Source organism: Triturus cristatus, chromosome 1_2, assembly GCF_964204655.1.
Source record: "Triturus cristatus chromosome 1_2, aTriCri1.1, whole genome shotgun sequence".
In the NCBI taxonomy this organism is placed as follows: domain Eukaryota; kingdom Metazoa; phylum Chordata; class Amphibia; order Caudata; family Salamandridae; genus Triturus; species Triturus cristatus.
The window spans coordinates 1,091,568,729-1,091,592,517 of NC_140580.1; the positions used below are offsets into that span (position 1 = coordinate 1,091,568,729).

The 23,789-nt window shown below is 47.6% G+C and overlaps 1 protein-coding gene across 1 annotated transcript in view; it reads left to right on the forward strand.

Annotated features, from left to right (window-relative positions):
* The window catches only part of CNTRL (centriolin), a 1,084,252-nt gene that overhangs the window by 112,676 nt on the left and 947,787 nt on the right, over positions 1 to 23,789 (forward strand). The window contains exons 8-9 of the mRNA XM_085613596.1: positions 12,115 to 12,234; positions 22,846 to 23,074. Of these exons, the coding sequence (XP_085469722.1) occupies positions 12,115 to 12,234; positions 22,846 to 23,074 (349 nt within the window). The remainder of the gene's footprint in view (positions 1 to 12,114; positions 12,235 to 22,845; positions 23,075 to 23,789) is intronic.

Consider the following 23,789-nt stretch of genomic DNA (forward strand, 5'->3'; position numbering starts at 1 on the left):
AGAGTGAGAAAAAGAGAGAGGGGGAGAGAGGGAGATAGAGAGAGCGGGAGGGAGGGATATCGGGGTGATTCCCACTTCCGAAATGAATAAAGTAAGGCCGTGAGAAATGTGGGGCAGAGGGGTCATTATGTCACAATCCTCACACTGTGTTTCAGGTCTCTTGTGCTGTGATATTTAGTCAGAGCTGCAGTTAAAAATGTTATACTACAACTCCTGCTCTGTAAAATTAGGATAAGAGCAAACTTGGCACCTCGCTGCTGTCCGAATTATCATCGTTTTGAGTTTAACGAGGGTCAGAAAGTACTTGAGACAAGAGAAGCTGTTTAAATGCACACAAACATAGATGAGCCACAGCTCCTAACAGCCTTCTAGCAGCCTTTGAGTGCTATGTACCTGGGATCAGACTGGTCGCTCTCGTCTGGCCCAAAGTAACCGACTGCAAACTGAGTGAAATGTTGACATTAATATGGATACACTAACAGACATGTTCCAGTCAGGAAGGCTTTAGAGACGAGTACCTCATTTAAATAAACATGTTCAAATCGGTGGGATTTTAGAGAAGATTGCGGTTCTTTGTAAATATTACTGGGAACAATTAAACTGCATTTCCTGTGATGTTAACGCTACCTTCAGCAAGGCAAAAAGAGCCTTTCAAACATGCAAGCATGAAAGGGAAGGGTATGCAGAGTGCCGGGCAGTTTGTTACAGTAAAGGGTCACATTGGGGGAAAGACTGTAACTACTGTGATAATACCAAGCCAAGCCACCCGTGACGCTGGGCCATAAAGAGCTAAAAAACCCCACCGCTTTATTACAAGCGTGCTGAGCTACAAATCCAAGCCGCCAAGGGAGGGGGTGGAAAATGGTGAGCACTTTCGCGGCCGCTTTGATGTTCTCAGTGGCCGCGCGACTCACTGAGAACATCAAAGCGGCCGCGAAAGTGATCAGGCAGGCTGACAAATGGTGCGCGCGCCCAGCGCACATGCACTGTATTTGGAGGCCTGAAAAGCACTAGTCTGCACTTCCAAATCCCCGTTTACTAAAGCTCTCGCCAGATCAGCGCTAAAGCGCTGGCTCAGGCGAGACCTAAAAATGGCAAAGGACTTTGTCACTTTGTAACTCGGCATGAATAGCACTTACTAATCCTGTGCTTAAAGATTTAGCTGTAAAAATGGCAAAAGGCTTTGTCATTTTCCAGCTCTGGGTGGATGGCTCTGTGCTAATCCTATACTGAAAATTTGCTAGAAAAACAGGCATTTGAGTTGAGCAGATTTGGAGTGTCGGGATTGTAAAGTGATTCATATAATGGTGCTGCTCTCCACCTAAAACTTGGGAACTTCCCAGGATTCTCTGCTCTTTTTTGCATATTTTATGCGGTACTCGAAGCCTAAAAGGGCCTTGTTTTGACTTCTACTGGTTGTGCCCTTGTGTCTGGACAAATCTATGAGTCTTTGTCGAGCTCTAATAAAAGCTTTAGAGTGGAACATGTGTTGGGTTGCTTTTATTTATTGCAGGTTGGCTGGGATGGCATTTTACACATCCAAAGCTGTAATATTGTGCCTGGAATGGTAAAAGACTTTTGTCCTATTTCAGCTCGTCATGGATGGAAGTTGCTAATAATCGTAAACCTAAGACTTATTTGTTAAAATGGCAAAAGGCTCTGTAGCCTTATTTTAACCCCAGCCTTATTTTAAGCTTCTACACATCGAATTATATTTTTCATGACATGTTTAATTTTCTTTTCAAACGAAAAACAAGGTGTTCATTGAGAAAAGTGAATGCTAGAATTGCTACATGTTGCGCAGGTTGAAAAATTGAGTATAAAATAGAGTGTTACCTACAGAGCAGGACAGACTGTTTCGTTAATTACATAAAAGAGATATAAGACTGATGTTGTGTACACATTAAATATATTGCACGTACAGTATCACAAGTCTCTTTACTGTTTAATTCAGGTAGTCCGGTTTCAGTTCAGAAATGTGATCTTTAGATATTTTCCATCTCTGTTGCTTCGATCACAAACTCTTCTCTTAGTCAAAAGCAGCAGAAATGTAAAAAACCTATCATCGTAAGGTAGACAAGCATTTGCAATGCAATAGGTCTCGCATTTATAAGAGTTTGAGCTATTGGCATTGTAAAATTACAATGCCTTTTATTTATGTTTTGGTTTTAAAACAAATAAAAGGCATTGTCATTTACAATGTCAGTAGCATAAACTCGCATAAAAGCAGTGTGCGGCGTTTAGCAGCGTGCGGCGTGCAGCAGTGTGCGGCGTGCAGCAGTGTGCGGCGTGCAGCAGTGTGTGGCGTGCAGCAGTGTGTGGCGTGCAGCAGTGTGTGGCGTGCAGCAGTGTGTGGCGTGCAGCAGTGTGTGGCGTGCAGCAGTGTTTCGTGTAGCAGTGTGAGGCGTGCAGCACTGTGTGGCGTGCAGCGGCGTGCGGCGTGCAGCAGTGTGCTGCATGCAGCAGTGTCGTGCAGCATGCAGCAGTGAGTAATGCAGCAGTGTGCAGCAGTGTGTGGCGTGCAGCAGTGTGCGGCGTTCAGCAGTGTGTGGCGTGCAGCAGTGTTTCGTGTAGCATTGTGCGTCGTGCAGCAGTGTGTGGCGTGCAGCAGTGTGTGGCGTGCAGCAGTGTGTGGTGTGCAGCAGTGTGTGGTGTGCAGCAGTGTGTGGTGTGCAGCAGTGTGTGGCATGCAGCAGTGTGTGGCGTGCAGCAGTGTTTCGTGTAGCAGTGTGCGGCGTGCAGCAGTGTGCGGCGTGCAGCAGTGTGCGGTGTGCAGCAGTGTGTGGCGTGCAGCAGTGTGTGGCGTGTAGCAGTGTGTAGCAGTGTGCGGCGTGCAGCAGTGTGCTGCGTACAGCAGTGTGCGGCGTGCAGCAGTGTGCGGCGTGCAGCAGTGTCGTGCAGCAGTGAGTAATGCAGCAGTGTGCAGTGTGCAGCAGTGTGTGGCGTGCAGCAGTGTTTCGTGTAGCATTGTGCGGAGTGCAGCAGTGTGCGGCGTGCAGCAGTGTGTGGCGTGCAGCAGTGTGTGGCGTGCAGCAGTGTGTGGCGTGCAGCAGTGTGTGGTGTGCAGCAGTGTGTGGCGTGCAGCAGTGTTTCGTGTAGCAGTGTGTGGCGTGCAGCAGTGTGTGGCGTGCAGCGGCATGCGGCGTGCAGCAGTGTGTGGCGTGCAGCAGTGTGTGGCGTGCAGCAGTGTTTCGTGTAGCAGTGTGTGGTGTGCAGCAGTGTGTGGCGTGCAGCAGTGTGTGGCGTGTAGCAGTGTGTGGCGTGTAGCAGTGTGCGGCGTGCAGCAGTGTGCGTCGTGCAGCAGTGTGCGTCGTGCAGCAGTGTGCTGCGTACAGCAGTGTGCTGCGTACAGCAGTGAGCGGCGTGCAGCAGTGTGCGGCGTGCAGCAGTGTCTTGCAGCATGCAGCAGTGAGTAATGCAGCAGTGTGCAGCAGTGTGTGGCGTGCAGCAGTGTGCAGTAGTGTGCCGTGCAGCAGTGTGTGCCGTGCAGCAGTGTTTCGTGTAGCATTGTGTGGCGTGCAGCAGTGTGTGGCGTGCAGCAGTGTGTGGCGTGCAGCAGTGTGTGGCGTGCAGCAGTGTGTGGCGTGCAGCAGTGTGTGGTGTGCAGCAGTGTGTGGTGTGCAGCAGTGTGTGGCGTGCAGCAGTGTTTCGTGTAGCAGTGTGCAGCGTGCAGCAGTGTGTGGCGTGCAGCAGTGTGTCGCGTGCAGCGGCATGCGGTGTGCAGCAGTGTGCGGCAGTGTGCGGCGTGCAGCAGTGTGCGGCGTGCAGCAGTGTGAGGCGTGCAGCAGTGTGTGGTGTGCAGCAGTGTGAGGCATGCAGCAGTGTTTCGTGTAGCAGTGTGAGGCGTGCAGCAGTGCGGCGTGCAGCAGTGTGCGGCGTGCAGCAGTGTGTAATGCAGTAGTGTGTAATGCAGCAGTGTGCGCAGCAGTGTGTGGCGTGCGGTAGTGGGAGGCATGCGGCAGTGTGAGGCATGCAGCAGTGTGAGGCGTGCAGCAGTGTGAGGCGTGCAGCAGTGTGTGGCGTGCAGCAGTGTGTGGCGTGCAGCAGTGTGTGGCGTGGTTTGTAAACAACAAGAAAAGCTGACATCAAAGGAAGGGTGGGAGGGAACGAGCATATTGGGTGTGAGTTATAACGAAAGTTAATTGTTGTAAGAGGGAATGCAGGAAGTTAGGCCGAGAGCGCGCTGGCGAAAGCAGTCTGCTGCTTTCAAGTCCGATGCCAGCTTCGCGCTTGAATGCCTCACATGCACTGGCCATAAACCGCATTCCTAAGGTCTTGTGCCCCTTACTAAATCTCTCTGAATGCGTGAGGTGGCGCACGTGCAGGAAGTAGCTGGTGGCAAATGGAATGCGCGTGGTTGTGCGCTTAACCGCCACCCGATCCTCCTGGGAAGCCTTTGGGAGCATTTTCTGAAGCCCCTATACAAGTCTCGCTGTGCGATCGCTTACGCGATAGCCTACGCGATAGCCAGGCGAGACCTAACAAAAATGGCTCACCGCTGTCATCTCGCGGCAACTCCTCTTTTTCAAACAAGGTGTTGCAACTCCCTCCGTGATTTGTGGCTGCACTTTGAACACTGAAGGTTACCTACTGAGGGCAAACAAGCCCTCGCTGAACAAATGGATAATGCTGTGGGAGCTCCAAGGACTCCTTCATCTTTACAGGCCGATGTCCAAGGGGTTCCTTCATATTCTTTTGTAAATGAATAAGAAAACAAATAGAAAAGTAGAGATCTCACTTTGGTAGCTTTTCATAAATGCTAGTAAAAATGTAAAGGGAAATTGCAGCAGTGGCCCGGTATGTAGCAGCTGTGCTGGTCAGCCGTGAGTGGTTTGTGCTCTCTATATCTGGGATACTTCTTGCAAGTATGAATGTAACAGGTACCTGAATACCGGCAGAAGGGAAGCAGTGGTGTTCAGAATAGGTACATTATCAAGAACATCTGTAGACCGCTGAGCGAGAGGGAGTGTTTTAAAAGGGACGATCTGGGACCGTGTGATCTAAAATGGCGCTCCATGTCTGTCTTGTATGCCAAGCACCAGATTGGAGGATGTGCGCAGCACAAGCAGGATCAAAGCGTCCTTACAAAATGTGCTGTCCCCTGTGACGCGGAAACTGGCGCCCATACTTTGGACAGCACAGCACCAAAAGGTGGACCAGCAATTTGAAACCAGTTTTCGGTCAGGCAATGCAGAAGGATTGACTGCACTTTGAGGAGGGGACCGGAAGTCTATCCACAGGTGGTTGTGTTCTATGGCTCCTTCCTCCTGCTGGGTGATATCTGAGGGGCTTTCCTGGGACCCCCGATCGCTTTTCTTAAGTTAAGGGGCATCCTCGGGGTTCACATATACTGAGAGTAAACACTTTTGGACCTTCGGGGTTCAGTAATGAACCCCAAGTTGATACCATGAAACCCTTGCTTGTTAACTAAAATAAGATTACCTGCACCTCTCGAAGATTAAAAATGACAATGTAACATTTACCCTGAAATATCATCTAAGGCCCTGATGTGCAAAGCCTGCAATTTGCAAAATCACACAGTCTACTATCACTAAATGACGTTTTGCTATTTACTTAACACATTTTGAAATTCGGAAACAGGTTACTGAATTGCGAAATAGGTTTGAGAACCCATCCCATAACGATTCGCTGTTTGGAAGAGGCTGGTTTATGGCGTCGCTTTTAAATAGCAGTACGGTGAGGTTTGCATCAAAGTTTTGTGAACGAAATCCGGCAGCAAAACGTCTGTTGGAAAGTAGGCATGGCATGGGATCACCGTCAACTCTCAAACGCACAAAAAACCTTTTATTTTCTAAATGCAGACATTCTTATTTAAGGAAAAAAGGCATTACAAAAAGTTATATTTAAAATGGGATCACGGACATGCTGGTCTGCAGGCCGCCGTCACTTTGATAGCATTGAATCATAGAGGGCGACAATTAACAACCTACTTCTTGAATATGGAGTAAGTAGGTTGGATTGCGTCCTACTACGATTCGGAGTTTTGCAAACCGATCTATTAGTACAAAGGGCAGTTCACAAAATGCCTTTCCATTCGCAAGACGTCCGTGCACAATTTGACACCACTTTTTTGTGAATGGAAATGTTGTACATCAGGCCTCTGGTTCTTAAAATGTTAACTTTATTCAGCATCTATAACAGGCAGATCTAGTTGGGCGCCTACATTTGAGTATAAATAAGAAAGCAAACACGTATTTGCTCTAACAATTTCCTTTACGGGATTTATGTCTGCAGATCTGGTTTTCACCAGGAAATAACTACCAATGATGATGCGTATCAACAAATTGTGTGACTTGAGGCATACACTTTATAACATTGGATTTAATGAGCAAATAATTGACCTGTAAAACTGGTTTTGCAACTTGATTTCTGAGCAGTATTCAAAGGCTTCGCATACTCATGCCACCTGGTGGTTTAATGTGAAATCGACTTCAACTTCTTGAAAGAAATTATTAAAAGACGAGGTTAATCTCTGTTCTTCTTACTTTACACCAGGGGTTCCCAGGGTAGGTCCACAAATGCCAATGGCATGCTGAATTTTCAGAATAACTAAAAGATAATTTGACGCGCAATTAAACGTATTTACATATTAATATGAATAGGTTCAATGTATAAAGCACTTGCCTCAAGCCACAAAAACACTAGCATAGATCTTACTGCAACCTGGCAACGTTTGACATCTCTGAGCTATGAACCACAGACCTGCTTGATTTGGTACCATTTTCAAGTTTCCCCTTCCTCTTTTCTAAAGCTTGTACACGAATAGAGCGCATAATTGCTTCATTTTGCAAATAATAAAAAATCAATCAGTGATGGGCCATGGTTTATTGCTGGACGACGTATGAGGAGGCCATTGTTTGTTTGCAATTCCTGTCTGTCATTTCTGTCTCAACAAGATTAAGCAAATTGTTGCTGCTAATTTTCATTGTACCGATGTTTACTGATATTTTTGCTTCTTGTTGGGGTTTCTTATTGATAAATAAGTCCTTTTTGTGGGGGGGGGGGGGCGGGGCTCTCTCTAGACTTAATGAATAAGCCGTTAATCATGTCAGAGGTTATAAGAGTATGCGTTTCTCCACAATTTGATTCGAGCCAGCAGGCTAAACGCCACCATTGACACCTGTCACACATTAGCATCCCTTGGCTGTATGTGTTGTAGCTGCAAAAATGGGCAGTCTCTCTTAAATCACACAAAGGCTGCAGCATCTGGAGAAGTGTCCAGCTTGCAAACTGTAACCCGTGGTCTGTCCATGGCCGTGGCGTTGATGTACAGTTGGGATTTTTCAAGACTGCCTCCTTAACATTTTTTTGCCAAAGCATCTTTAATTAAGCCGGTTTTGATTTCTGAGCATTTCAGGAGCTCTAACGATCACCTTACACTATTTTGCATAACCTTATTTTGTCTGCTTTTGTAAACCCTGCTTTTAAGAAGTAGAATTCCAGACAAGGCATATCTGTTACGCGTTCAAGTAATCGGGGGCACTCCTCTGCCTACTAACTTTACATAGTCAAATGAGGAGAATTTGCCCTCTTGCTCTGAATTGAGGCATGCCAGCCAAATATCATTTTTAAAAAGTAGTCCTGAGCAGTCCTCATTACTGAGTCCCTAGCAGCAGATGTTATTGGCCATCTTAATTCGCTGTTGTCCTCCATTGATTGCCCTTTGCTTGCTTCTTTCAGCTGTGATCATGGTTTTCAGAGAATCCTTTCAGATGAGTTTCTGTTCCTCCCACAAGGTAGTCCATGTTCCGCCGAGGTGCATCGCTCCGCCGATAAACACAGATTTTTTTGCATGAAAACCGATAATAAAGAAATGTGTTTATTGTACTTTTTTTGTGTTACTGAAAGCTTGCATGTATTGCTCCTTGAGATTACTTCTAGTCTAAATCTTTTTTCCCTTTTTTCTATACTAGCAACACACTTAAATTGCATGGTAAAATTTGACATTGCCTTAAACTTTCTTTGAGTTGTGTTTCTCCTCTTTACCATTTTTTATCTCTTCTTTCTTCTTTTCCTCTTTATTAGTCTTGCCTTGTGTTCCCTGATGGAGCCATGCTGCATGCACTGTTTCAGGTATTCAGCATGCAGAGCTGGAAAAGATCACATGAGGGTCATTTCATAAGGCGCATTGGTGTTATGTAGTTAAATAGGATTATTTGGGGTCCATAAGTGTGAGATCTAGCTTGAGGGACCATGTCAAGACACCAGTCTTGTGCAGACGTGTAGTTGATCCATGGCCTTTGTGTCACCATTATTTTGTATTCAGAGGAAGAAAATCATCTGTCGTCCATATACATGGCAACACTGAGTATGTTCTAACATGGCATTTTTGTTCAGAATAGTTTACCACCATCTGACTTACTTGGGTATGGCTATATACAAATTAAACAATGGTTTCTTTGGGAATAGTTCAAACAAGCAATATATGTTTGTATAGAAAGGAGCAAAACTAATACCCCAAAACTTAAATGGTAAATGAATTACATGGTGTGATTGTAAAAAAATCCAACAAGCATACTGGACAATGCAGAAGAATATAGTGCATTGGTTGAAATTGTGTTAAATCCAAAAATACATAAAAGTATAAAGATATAGGGCCTGATTTAAATCTTGTTGGGCGTGCTTCTCTGTCACAACGGTGCAGTTATCCCAGCCCCTGAAATAAGAATCCCATAAAATATCATGGAATTTTTATTTCGGCGGACAGGATATCCGTCTGTGATGGAGTAACCCTTCCGCCAAGATCTAAATCAGGCCCATAGAGGTGCTTAGTAGACATGCTTAGAAGGAATTGAATATGTGCAATAGGTGTTACATTTGCAATAAGTTTGACACTGCTCTGTGACCAATTAAAATATGCAAACCTGACGTGAAAAAAGCACTTCAAGCTGACAATTTATGATATACATAGATATAATGTTAGATTTTTTTTGTGACAGTCCAAAGGTACAAGCATCGAGGTTTGACCTCGAAATGGGTATTTACCCAGTTTCATATGATCAGGACAGTGCCGGGGACTATTGATACTGAAGCAACCTTAAGTCAGAGAAAAGTATTGAAATTATGTAATAAGGAAAAGGAATATCCAGCCACTCATTTGGGTGAAGTCTAAATGCGTAACATGCTCGAATTAATTGCTAGTATGTATAAAATCAGAGAAAGCAAATAGGAAATTGTAAGGGACAACCGAATATTTAATTACTCTGTACTAAAGAATTATGTCCGTGTGGCAGGAAAAATAGTTGAAAAAGCAAACCAGTTGAAATGACAACATAGATGTATCTACAGGAGAAGCAAAAAATACAGGTAGTCCATGTTTGGGGAAGCACCCAACTGAAAGGGCCAGATGATAAAGAGGGGTGCAATGTGCCATAAAAAACGTCAAAGTGCAGAAGGTGAAATTATTGAGCGGACTCACAAAGGAAATTAACACATTATTTCCCAGGATGTATCTGTGGAAGTCGCTCAAAGTTAATGTCTGTAGAGTAATGGGGCAATCCACACCATGTTAAGTGATTCATGGTTGTCTATAGAAAAGGTAGGGGAAGGAGAAGGAGGCCAAACACTTATTCTCATTGAGTTAGAAGCTGCGTGAACACACAACTGTCTTCATCCGACTCGAAAATGAGGGCCTGAACAGAGCAAGACCACAACTGTCAGGAGAAGAGGAGCACAAGGAAAGTCTGTGTAAATAGGACCAGGAAACAGAAATGGGGAGAGGAGGGTACGGCAGCTTTGCTTATCCCACAGTATTGAATATATGGAGCTTCTTCATAGTTTCATGTACTTTTGAATTGAACACAGTTTCAATAATATAAGCACTATAATCTTCTGCATTGACCGGTACCCATGATGCTTATACAATTTATAATCATATTATGTCATTCATTTACCATTTAAGTATTGGAGAATTACCCTTTTTACATATATTGCTTGCTTGATGATTGTGTGTGTGTGTGTGTGTGTATGTATATATGTGTATATATATATATATATATATATATATGCATAACAATGGTTTTTCCTTCGCGAGCAGCACTCGAAAAGCGACGTAGGTAACCAGCCTAAATACAGGGTATGGGCAACGTTCTCCAAGTGGGTAGGATAGAAAGCAGCCCTTCACGTCGCCTGACGTGTTTCGCTGTAGAGCTTCTTCGGAGGTTCCGGTGAAAGGTACGTGCAGCGGTGTACTTACTCTCCCATCAAATAGCCCATTCAAACACGCCCCTGCATGGGGTTGCCAATCACAATTATTCTAGGCATTATGGGAGATGTAGTATTTTATTTCACCTATAGTCATCATTAGTGCCCACTTCCTGCTAAGATAAAGTCCAGATTGGACCCCCACTCAGGATTGTTGTCCTAAATCCCTCGTCGCTCCTCCGTTCTGCCGGTGATCCGACCTCACGGCCCCCTATGGATGTGGGGTGGTGCTTTCTCGGCGGCAGGACGCCGCCCTTAAGATGCATAACAATGGTTTTTCCTTCGCGAGCAGCACTCGAAAAGCGACGTAGGTAACCAGCCTAAATACAGGGTATGGGCAACGTTCTCCAAGTGGGTAGGATAGAAAGCAGCCCTTCACGTCGCCTGACGTGTTTCGCTGTAGAGCTTCTTCGGAGGTTCCGGTGAAAGGTACGTGCAGCGGTGTACTTACTCTCCCATCAAATAGCCCATTCAAACAGTGCACTAATGATGACTATAGGTGAAATAAAATACTACATCTCCCATAATGCCTAGAATAATTGTGATTGGCAACCCCATGCAGGGGCGTGTTTGAATGGGCTATTTGATGGGAGAGTAAGTACACCGCTGCACGTACCTTTCACCGGAACCTCCGAAGAAGCTCTACAGCGAAACGCGTCAGGCGACGTGAAGGGCTGCTTTCTATCCTACCCACTTGGAGAACGTTGCCCATACCCTGTATTTAGGCTGGTTACCTACGTCGCTTTTCGAGTGCTGCTCGCGAAGGAAAAACCATTGTTATGCATATATATATATATATATATATTTTTTTATTATTATTATTTTTTTTTTTTATAGTAAGCACTGTAGGGAGAGTGATTTTTGTAATCATGGCAGAATTAATTCAGTGTTTTATTAATTCTGTGTTTAATCGAGAACCAGTTTGGTTCAGATACTGATTAGTACATGCAATCTGTTTGTAAGATCCTAAGAGATGTATAAAGTTCCACTGGTAACTAATTGGTAAAATTCAAACTATAGACTACCCTGCCTAGTCCAGGAAGTAGGCAAGAGGGAGCAATTGCTGTTCTGCAAAGACAATGGTACGAGCCATTGGGCACACATATTGACCCTTGGAAACCTACTCCAGAAGCCTGGCATGTTCCTTATCTACAGCATCTGGTTGATCACGAAAAAGTATTTCGTATTGAAACTTGGGCCTTCGTTTGTTTTGAAAGTTATTAGTGATTAATTGAGTAACTGCCTGATTCATGCAAATAAGCAGCTGGACTTTAGAGAGAAACCATCCCTGGGCTAATAGACATCCGAAACAAAAAACTTTGGTCTCATTGATTAGTAGTCCTTATTACCAAATCATTTGTTATTGCCTTCTTAAGTTGGCAGGTAGGGCATTCATTTTCTTCAGATAGCTTTCAGAACTTAGAAATGGTGCTTATGTTTCTCATTGAACAAGTTAATTGATTTGTGGTTGATACAGATTGTATATCCAAATTAATCTTTTCACTTTTTGTTGCATAAAAGATACATTTTGTCTTTGGTATTTTTGTAGACTGGTTTCCAATTTGTAGCTCCGTTTCCTTTTTCTTTTAACCAAGGATTGCATATGCAAATTAAGTCTAGTGTGTATTAGCTGTGGACAAGGGTCAGCATGTATAAAATTAGTGTTGGTCCCACCTTCACTGTAGCTTTCATGAACTCTCATGTGATCCTCTTTTGTTGTGGTTGTGTCGATGTATTTTGTTTATATTACAGGGTGTTTGAGAAATCTCAGTGTGTATTTGCCATTCATATGCTGTCGCATTCTACATTTTTATATGAGCTGTTTTGAAAGCTTTACTAATTAGAACGTTCACATTCTTCCTCGTTATAATAACTTATTATATGTTGCAGTTAAAGCAGAAGACTCTGGAGCTAACACGAGCTTGCCAAAAACAGTATGAGCTGGAGCAGGAACTGGCGTTCTACAAGATCGATGCAAAATTTGAACCCCTTGGCTATTATAACCCACAGGTAATAGTTTACAGATGACTTCGCCCGCTGTTGTTATGGCGATAAAGCAGTGTTGCAATCTGTGATCTATACAGTCTATACTGCTCGTCACTTGATGCAAACGTTCCAGTCACAGGGGGTGCAAAATGACCTGCTTATTGAAGATACATTAACCAATTTGCGTCCTCCTGTGATTAACTACAAAGTAGTTGCATTCCCAAACATGGAACTTTTTTTTCTTTTTGAAGCAACCCTGGTGCTGCTTTAAGAAAAATTGTTTCTCATTTGCAACTACTTAAGGGGGAGAAATCAATGCCTCTTGAAGTCCTTCCCAGGTCCTGCTCCTCTATAGGCCACGTACTATGATTCTCTATGATATATGCACTTGATAATGCAAGTGGCCACATTTTTATTCTCGGTGCTCTTCTAATAACAGTCAGATCTGTCTACAATCCTGAACTGAATGAGTAAATATTCAAAATGTATTGTCCCTATTGTATGTTTAGCCACCTCACACCATCTGAAATCCTTCTTTTTATAATGCTGTTTCAACTGGACTCAACAAACCATTCTGTTATGTGTACAGAACCTTATGTTTTAGACCCTTCTCCTACAGAAAAAGACTCTCTGTAAAGCGGTATGTTGCTTTTCGGAGCTATATATCGAATTACCTCGAATAGATTTAAAAATGTACAGTATTTTAATTGTTCTGTTTTCCCATGTTATGTTACTTTATTGAAGTGTATTACAAAATATTTGAAAAACAACAACAAAACTCCCTAGGTATTGTTGAAATGACAAAAAAAAAAACATCAAAATACCACTCTCTCAAATGAGCATACCACATATATAGAAATTATATTTTATTAAATGTTTAATAAAAACAAATTCATCAGTGTTTTAAAAACCATCTAATCTCCCATTACACATCGCTGTACAATTATGAACCACTTTTTCATATAAAATTGTTCAGCTTGGGTGGATTGTGAATCTAGCTTTCTTACTCTCCGATTCCAGAATGACTTATTAGTAAAATATAAATCTGAAAGAAACACGTTAGTTAGATTCCTCACCTTAGAATATCTCCAGGCGTCAGGCTGGATCCGGAAAGATTTTTGTAGCAATACCCCTTGCGCGTCGCTAGGCGTCGTCTGCGGCTCCGCGTCCGTCGTCGGCGTCGTGCGCCGGAATGACGTCGTCGGAGTACTTAGACGCCGCCCTCGCGCGCTGACGTCAGTTCTTCTTTTTTCCACGCCAGTAAGCGCCGATCCGGGAAGAGCTTACCCCTAGTCATTTTTTGACTAACTTTTTTGACTTATTTTGGTCTATCGACTCGACTCTGGTGCCGGTAGGATGCCTGGTTTCAAAGCCTGTGACGCCTGTCATCGCCTGATTTCGGGGCCGGATCACCATCGCCGGTGCCTTTATTGCCTGGGGGCTGACCATGACGCGGAGTCGTGCCTTGATTGCCAGGCCTTGACATCGAAAGCTAGGCGGGAGCGGTCCCATAAGCTTCTCGAGCTTCGGCACTCGGCTCCGCGCCGCTCTCGGTCCCGGTCCAGGAGGAGGTCCAAGGACCGATCGCGGAGCCGCAGCCATCGTCATCGCTCGTCGGGGTCTTCGGGTAAGTCGAAGCACTCCAAGAAGTCCAAGAGACGACATCGCTCTTCGGACTCCCCTCGCCGGTCACGCGACTCGGCTGAGGGTCAGGGTGGTCCCACCCCGTGGCTCCGTCGGAGCCGCAGGAGCCGCGTCCGTCCCCATACCCGCCGGTCCCTGGGACTGACGCGACTCCGGCGGAAGTCAGTGCCTTCCTCTCGGCCATGAGGGGCCTGGCTCTGCCGTCGACGCCTGTAGGCGCGCCTTCGGGCCCCGCAGGTTCGACTGGGCGACCTCGCGTGCCGGCGGCCCCGGCGCTGTCGACGGCTCCGGCCCCGACGCCGCAGGTCCCCGAGGGATCCAGGCCTGGGTCTCGGTCGGCGCCGGTCGACCTCACGACGCCTGCTCCGCCGGCGCCGACACCGGTTCCACCTCCGACGCCGTCCCCGGACGACGTCGTTCCCCAGTTTGGCCCCAGTCTGGGCCCGACGCCGGCGCGGCGCCGATTGGTGAACGCTTCATCTACTGCCCGGCTCCGATCATTCCTCCTGTTTATCGGGAATCGGATGACGAGGGCGACTGGGAGGGGTCTGAAGACCCTATGGCCGCTCAGGCCAACTTTCTCAGGACTGGGCAGAGGAATTGGGGGATGCCAGCGGTCTGGATACCTCCCCGGGCGCTGGTTTCATCTCTCCTCCGACTGTGGCCTCGGAGGAGGGTGCAGCCTTCTCAGTGGTGCTGCGCAAGGCGGCCGAAGCCCTAGGGCTCGAGTTGCCTGCTGTGGCCGTGAGGACTAACGTCCTCACAGAGGTCCTTCAACCGACAGCAAGCTCCACTGAGCCTCTGGTGCAGTTTAATGAGGCCTTCATTGACGTTCTGCAGGGCACTTGGTCCAAGCCCTCCACAGTCCCTCCTGTGGACCGGAACGTTGCCTGGCGCCACCACCCTGCTCCGGGCGACCCCAGTTTCCTCTCCCAACACCCCACCCCGAGAGTCTGGTTATCCAGGCCTCAACCTCCCAATCCTCCTTCCCGTCCGCTCCTCCGGATCGGGGATCCAAGATGTTGGAACAGTTTGGCAAGAAACTGTTCTCGTCCCTGAGTTTGGGGCTGCGGTCTTTAAATACCGCTTGCCTGTTGGACCGTTATTCCCACTCTCTGTGGGATACGGTGGAGGACGTGCTGCCCTTGTGCCCGGTGGAGGCCCGGACACGACTCACTCAAGCACTTGCTGACGGTCGAGATGCAGCACGGCATGCCATACGGTGTGGACTTGACACCACGGACTCGCTGGGTCGGGCGATTTCCACCACGGTGGCGCTTCAGAGTTCCCTCATGGACATGCCCTTTGATGGCACTCGCCTTTTTGGTGAGAAGGCGGACAGTGCGCTGGCTTGGTTCAAGGACTCCCGGGCCACGGCCAAGTCCTTGGGTTTTTCGGCACCGCAGCCGCAAACTTCCGCCTTTCGTCCCTTTCGTGGCCAAGGAAGGGGCGCCTCCTCACGTCCGCCCAGCCACCGGCCGCGGTACTGGAGGTCAACGTGCCGGTCAGTCCACATCCACCCCGGCAGCATCCGCCTCAAAGCCCTCCTAGTCCGAGCATTCAGGCCCATTCAACGCCAGTGGGCAGCAGAGTTCGCCATCACCTGCTCCACTGGCGCTCCATCACGTCGGACAGGTGAGTGCTGCAAATCGTCCGAAGGGGCTACTCCCTCCCCTTCGAGACGACCCCTCCAGCCATGCCACCGCTGAACCACCGTATGTCGGGGGATCATTTGCATCTTCTACGAGAGGACGTTTCGGCCCTCTTGGCCAAAGAGGCCGCCGAGCGTGTTCCTGGTCCAGAAGTAGGTCGTGGTTGTTATTCCCACTACTTTCTGGTTCCCAAGAAGGGCAAAGGGGGCCTACGCCCGATCTTGGACCTCAGGAGCGTCAACGCCTTCCTCCGGAAGGACCGGTTCAAGATGCTCACTTTAGCTCAGGTTCTGGCTGCCCTAGACCCTGGAGACTGGATGGTAGCGTTGGACTTGCAGGACGCTTATTTCCACACCCCCGTCCTGCCGGCCCACCGGCGTTACCTGCGGTTCACGGTGGGTCAGGAGCACTTTCAGTTCACCGTGCTCCCCTTCGGCCTCACCAGTGCCCCTCGGGTGTTCACGAAAGTGATAGCGGTGGTCGCAGCTCATCTGCGCAGATCAGGGGTCCAGTCTTCCCCTATCTCGACGACTGGCTGTTGAAGGCGGGCTCGCCCCAGCAAGTCGTCTCCCACCTCCAGACTACGGCCGACCTCCTGCACTCGCTGGGGTTCTCCATCAATGTGCCGAAGTCGCACCTGAGTCCCTCCCAGAAGCTCCTTTTCATTGGAGCGGTTCTCGATTCGGCGCAGTTCCGGGTCTATCCGCCGGAACAGCGGGTCCGGGACATTCAGGCCCTGATTTCCATCTTCCGGCCTCTGTCCTGGGTTTCGGTCAGGTTGGTGCTGCGGCTTCTGGGGCTGATGGCCTCCTGCATCCTGTTGGTACCTCACGCCAGGTGGCGGATGCGGGCTCTGCAGTGGGACCTGAAGTTTCAGTGGGCCCAGCATCGAGGCAACCTGTCCGACCATGTCCTGATCTCGGAGGGCACTGCAAACCAGCTGCAGTGGTGGCTCACGACTCGCGATTGGGTCGGCTGCAGATCCCTCTCCCTACCCCAACCGGAGCATGTCGTAGTGATGGATGCGTCCCTCCTGGGATGGGGGGGCCATATGGGAGAGGCGGAGATCAGAGGAGTCCGGCGGAGACTCGGCTCCATATCAACCTATTGGAGCTGAGGGCGATCCGACTTGCACTGAAAGCCTTCCTTCTCTCTGTCCGGGGAAGTGTCGTGCAGGTGTTCACGGACAACACCACCGCCATGTGGTATTGCAACAAACAGGGCGGGGTGGGGTCGTGGACCCTTTGTCAGGAGGCTCTGCGCCTCTGGACATGGCTGGAACATCAGGGCATCACCCTGGTGGTTCAACATCTGGCGGGCTCTCTGAACGCCAGAGCAGACGAACTCAGCCGCCGGTGCATGATGGATCACGAATGGCGTCTGAACTCGGACGTGGCGCGAGGTCTCTTTCTGCAGTGGGGAGAGCCTTGGTTAGATCTATTCGCCACCGAAGAGAACGCACAATGTCCGCAGTTCTGCACGTTGGAATTTCCAAGGCGGCACTCGCTCGGAGACGCTTTTCGTTGCAAGTGGAGTTGCGGCCTGTTGTACGCCTTTCCGCCTATACCACTTCTGCCCAGAGTGCTGAAGAAGATCAGGCGTGACCGGGCCCAAGTCATCTTGGTGGCTCCGGCTTGGGCACGAAAGTACTGGTATCCCGAGCTACTCAGTATGTCCATCGATCCCCCGATACGAGTGCCTCTTCAGGAGGACCTTCTGTCGCAGCAGCAGGGGACGGTCCTTCACCCGAACCTGTCCAGCCTCCACCTCCATGCGTGGAGATTGAGCGGCGGCAGTTGATGCCATTTGACTTGCCTCCTGAAGTCTGTGATGTCATTCTGGCAGCCAGGCGTCCCTCCACAAAGACGGTATACGCCTGCCGGTGGAACAAATTTGTGGCATGGTGCACAGCAAAGGCTGTGGATCCCCTTTCTGCCCCTCTTCCTGAGGTTCTCCTCTTTCTTCTTTCTTTGGCCCAGCAGGGCTCTGCTCTGGGCACCTTGAAGGGTTATCTTGCTGCAATCTCTGCTTTCTTTTTTTTTGTTGAAATATTTTTATTAAGTTTATCAACAACACAGAAAATACACACCACTCGTTTAGTGCAAGGCTTAGCATACAAAAGCTCCGAAGGTATCTCAGCAATGGCAGCACAGGTGTCACATAGAGAAATAAACAGACCAAAGGTATCATACCATCGTTCCCCTCCCCGCCCAGCGCCAGCGGTGGAGCCACTAGTCATGGTCACTGAGGTCAGATTCTGATGCATCAGGTGGGGGCTCACAGATGTTCCCCCTGTACACATTCCAGCCACCCCACACCTGGGACCATTTCTTGGGGCACCCTCTATGAACATATACAGTTTTTTCAGTCACCATTACAAGGTCCATGTCTCGGATCCAATGCGCCAGGGTAGGCACCTGCCCCGATCCCCATCGCTGGGCTATATTACGTTTTGCAAGCATGAGCCCCAATGTCACCCAAAGCTGGGCCACTCTATTGTGGTCCGTCTGCTCCCAGACATTGAGGAGACAGAGCCGAGGTTCCGGCAGCGTGGGGATTTTGGTTACCTGGGAAAGAATACGCAACACCCCTTGCCAATAAAGCGCTATGATGGGGCACTCCCAGAGGGTATGTAGGAAGGTTCCTTCGAGGCCACAGTTCCTGAGACACAGCGGGGACTCCACCCGGTGGAGTTTGAATAGGAGTGTACGGGTATAATATGTGCGGTGCAGAATTTTAAGTTGGACCAGCCTTAACTTGGAAGATATGCCCACCTCCCTGGGGGACGAGAGCGCGGAACGCCAATCCGTCTCATCGAAGTCTCCAAGTTCAGCCTCCCATTTCCCTTTAAGGGTTGAAAAAGGGTCAAGGCGGTTATTTATTATCTTCCGGTACGTTAGGGACGTCGCTCTCTGGAGCAGATGCTCCATGAGGAGCCGGTCCTCCATGGGCGATGACTCAGGGAGCCGAGTCCCATGTGGAATCGCCGTCCGAAGAGCGTGATGGATTTGTAAATATCGGAAGTGTTCGGGGTCTGCCAAGTCGTACTCTGCCTGCAATTGGGCAAAAGTGATCACCCCTCCCCTCTGCCAGAGGTCTCCAACCCTGGAAATACCAATAAGATCCCACTGGTGGAATCCCTTGGTAGTGCGCAGTACCCCAAGCTGTTTAGGGTCCCAGAGCGGCGTTGCCTGGGTAATCCTCCCTGCCCAGCCCATCGCCCGCTGTGCCGCGAGCCATATCTGGAGGGTATGTGCTGCGGGCCCCGCCGGAACGCGACCTCTTTTTGGGTTGTAAAGGGCTCCCATCACCCCTCCGGGGCCGAGCAGTTGTCTATCCATACGGTATGCAGGGTCCTCCCCCGGCACATGGAGCCACTGATTGATAATCATAAGGTGTGACGCCCAGTAATAGGTTTTGATATCTGGGAGGGCTATACCTCCGTCGTACCAGCCACTGGTAAGCTTGTGGAGAGCAATACGCGGCGCCTTGTCCTCCCAGAGGAGACGAGTGATCTCAGCATTGACTGCCGTGAAGTAAGAGGGCGCAATCGGGAAGGGGGTATTTTGTAGCGCATAGAGGAATCTCGGGAGGGCGAGCATCTTAAAGAGCGAAGCCCTTCCAAGCAATGTCAGGGGCAAGGCGCGCCAGTGTTTGACGTCGGTGCGAAGCCGTTGGAGGGGCTTCATTAGATTTTCCGCAACAAATTTGTCCCGATCTGCAGTGACATACACGCCAAGATATTTGAACCCGTCATGAGCCACTAGAATGTTACAGCCTCTCGGAAGCCGAGGCGGGGAGCCTCGGAGCATATATAAAATGGATTTCTCCCAGTTTATTTCATATCCTGACCTCCGCCCGTACGATTCACATATGTTGAGGAAATCTCTGCTTTCTTAAGGCTTCCTAATCAGCCTTCTCTTTTCAAGTCCCCTGTTGTCTCCCGTTTTCTCAAGAGCATTACTCATATGTTCCCTCCTATTCCATTCGTAATGCCTCAGTGGGACTTGAACCTTGTTCTTACTTTTCTGATGTGCGCTCCCTTTGAGCCCCTTCACAACTGTCCACTTCGTCTACTGACTCTGAAAACTGCCTTCCTGGTGGTTATCACCTCCGCTTGGCGGGTGAGTGAGCTCCAGGCTCTGTCAGCTAAGCCGCCCTTCCTTTCGGTTCATCCGGATAAGGTTGTCCTCCGGACCCGTCCTTCTTTCCTTCCTAAAGTCGTGACTCCCTTTCACATCGGGCAATCTGTCACGCTGCCCACCTTCTTTCCGCCTCTGCATCCTTCCAAAGATGAAGAGAGGCTCCACCGCCTGGACCCAAAACGTGCGCTGTCATTTTATTTGGACCGCACAAAACAGTTCCGGGTGGACGACCAACTTTTTGTTGGATATTTAGGTGCGAAGAAGGGTAAAGCTGTGCACAAGCGGACCATCTCGCGATGGGTCGTGTTGTGTATTAAACTCTACTATTCTTTGGCGAAAAAGGTCCCTCCTGTTAGGCTGTGAGCCCATTCCACCCAGGCCACAGCGGCGACAACTGCCCTGGGACGGGGAGTCCCCTTGCAGGACATCTGTCAGGCGGCGACGTGGGCTTCACTGCACACGTTCGCCAAGCACTATTGCCTGGACAGCCAAGTCTGGAGAAATGGCCACTTTGGCCGTTCTGTTCTCCAGGACTTTCTGGTGTGATCTTGGTTCGCAGGCCCACCTCTGGGGTTGGTATTGCTGGGGTATCTATTCTAAGGTGAGGAATCTAACTAACGTGTTTCTTTCAGATGAACAAGTTACTTACCTTCGGTAACGATGTATCTGTAAGAAACATTAGTTAGTTAGATTCCTCACCGACCAACCCAGCATCCCCGTTCTGCGAACCGACATCTAGGGTTAAGGTTCTCCCTTTCAGGGCCCTAGATTTTTTGGCACCAGTGTTGGTCTCTTGCATGGCTCAGCGTCCCTGGCGCGGAAAGCTATGTATAAGAACTGACGTGAGGGCGGCTTCTAAGTACTCCGACGACGTCATTCCGGCGCACGACGCCGATGACGGACGCGGAGCCGCAGACGACGCCTAGCGACGCGCAAGGGGTATTGCTACAAAAATCTTTCCGGATCCAGCCTGACGCCTGGGGATATTCCAAGGTGAGGAATCTAACTAACTAATGTTTCTTACAGATACATCATTACCGAAGGTAAGTAACTTGTTCTTTGTTGTTATGAATTCAATGATATTTTGTACGTTCAGCAATATCTAGGGGAGCTTTGCTGTTGTTTTTGGTTTAATAACTCTGTCCCCTTGGTTTGAGGGCTTATTCTCTTTTGGCCATTTAAAATACATTTGAGCCCAAGCAGTGCTTTAGGAAACTTTTTCAAGAAAATAATTGCAGGAGAAAAGAGAGACCAATATGAATTATATACCAAACGACCAGTTTCAACTGTACTGACCACTCCTTGAGCAAATTTGGAACACAATTGGGAAAATAAATAGTGTTCTGGTGACTGTTTTACATTCTAGTTAAAAATTCAACTTGTTATGTTAGCAGGTGCTGCCTGCATGCCACACTTTAAAGGATGAGGCGGGAAACCTTCCTTACTAAGTTTTCATCAGACTGATCACCACACACTCTAAAAAGCCCTATAAACACAACTATGTTTTCTTTTAGCTGCAAAAGTCCAGTAATGTGGGCTGATCATCAGGAAAAGGCGGTTCAGTATCTAGTAGGTGGGACAAGTAGGGACTTGGAGCGATAAGTGTGGCCCTAAGAGGAACATCTCTAGATGTTTGAGATGCACAGTAAGGTGCAAAATAAACGGAACTGGGTGAACTGGCCTTGTGATCAAAAAGGTTTGTCCTCCACATCTTTTATTGATTCTATTAACTCCAAATGTTTAAAGGGCTGGTGGTGGTCTACAGACCACAATGTTCTTTGAGACCACATTTCCGTAACATGACTGCAACAGTGTTCGTTGTAAGGAGAAACCTGTATCTCACTGATTTCTTATACAGTGTGCTAGCTCCTTTTGGTTGAGTAACACTCTAGAAAAACGCCCTCCTCATAGGATCCAGATGACTCCTCCAAAGTTTGGTCTCTGCTACTTCTTTTAAATTCATTGTTCCTAGGAAAGCATCTTGTTGTCATGATCTTTACACCTGAGCAGGGTTTCTTTAATAAGGTGCCTAGAGTATAAGGTTTTCATTTTAGCTACCTTTCACCACAGAATAGGGTGAGCTGTACTATTAACTGTGTCAGTTGTAATCATTTCGAAGTAATGGATACTGTAAGGTTTCAGTCTCCGATAAATATGTTAAAAAAAGCATCCTAGACCCAGTGCCTAATTTGAGCCAGTGCTTTCCGGTGCTCGGCTCCAGCACTTAATTAGTTTCCGGTGCTCAGTACTGGCACGTAACTATCATCACCACACTTATGACACTCTGCCACATGGCGGTGCTGCTCATCTACTTTAGAGATGAGCAGAACATTGTTCGTTTATGAACACAAAATACATTTAAAAAAACGAATTCCTGCCTCCCCAGCCATTTCTTTAGCTCTGGGGACCAGGAATAATCTGAACTGTCGCACTTGAAGGTGAAAGAGCTGGTTAGCAGTTGTTTTGGTACCGTCATTGGCAGTGATGACAGGCAATCGGTGATGCAAGGTGTAGTGGCCTCATAGTTAGAGCCCCGGCACTTATTATTTTACAAATTAAGCACTGCCCAGACCAGATACAATTTGATGGATTCTTTGGTGGTAAGGTTAGTCCTTCCCTAGCAGCAATATTTGAGTCATAGAATCCATAAAATTAAATTCACAATTGTATTGCTAATCCCCTCACTAATTTTCATTTATTTATTACCCTTTTACAAGTGTCACACTGCCATATGTGATACAAGAGTATTAATTTAAAACTCATGTCCTGAAGTATGAATCAACACACCTTGGTACTTTTGATGTACAAAACATCTTGGCCAGATTGGCTTAGGGAGATCAAATTATTGGCTTGTCCAAGTAAGTTTAGGAGTTGTGATAAGCAAAAAGATGCCTACAAGTTCATGTCAGTTTTATTTCTATGTTTTGCTGACCTTGTTTACATAATTATAGACAGCAGTGACCTCTTTGGGTGGGAGGAAGTATACAAGCTTCCTTTTATGATTTGAAAAAGGTCGTACCTCATTCAGTGCTTTAGGGATCACTTACATGCTGAAGCATATATGAATCATCAGCATATTTGTGCATCACTGTGAAATGGAACCGCTGCTGATTTTTCTACTTTACTGAAAGAAGTTCAATTTGAAGAGCAACATTTATGCACAAATTAACTCATGCAATTTTTAATTGTTTTAGAGTGTTGAATTAGATGATTCTCCCGGTGAAAGTACGTATATTGGCAAAGCCAGGTACAAAAGAAACATGTTTACCCAAGAAACCTTTGTTGGCAGCCCTGCACAGCAATTACAGGTGGGAAAAATCGCCCTCGATGAAGATGATCAAGACAGAAACGAACAAGTGCGCGCCCACCTTCACCAGGCTCTAGATGTACAACTGGAGGACAAGGAGAAGCATGTTCAAGCTGGTAAGGATCTGATTGTATGTGGTTTTTCTGTAACACAAATGTAGCCAAAAGGCAGCAGAGCGCTCTGATACTATGTCTCGTATTGGAACTGATGTGTGGTCTAGAATACATTTCAGAAGTGAGAGTAAAGAGAAAATGTGATATAAATTATCTTCTGCCATCTCTGTGCCAGTTGTTATAGTTATTATCAGTGGTTTTATTTAAAAAATGTGATAGATTTCGGCTGACGGGAATGAAAAGAAATCTTGCATCTGTACTTGTAGTTCCAGATTTTAGTGTGGGGAATATGATGGCTGTCCCTGTCTCGGCATTCCAATGCATGTGCCATCGTAAGTTTAATGACCACATAGCTATTTATTAAAGCTAGTTTTGAGCCTTCACTTGACACATCGGCCTTGGTCATAAATGGGAGGAGCATAAGTGGTATAAGAAGTCAAGAACTATAGTTACTGACCAGTTCCAAGATCAATAATGATATCAGAACGTGAATGTACCAGACCTATATTACCTCCCTCACCCCTCATTCCCACAAGCATTTGTCAGCTGCAAGAGCCTGTACGTGTATGTGGGACTGAATTTGAAGCAATGAACGTATTCATAGCAAACTTCTAGCCCTTTACTTGTAACATTGAGAATGGAACAGACCGGCAAAGGGCATTCCATAACTATTGGCCTATAGACTTCTAAAATCCCTCTCTCCGAACAGACATTCCAT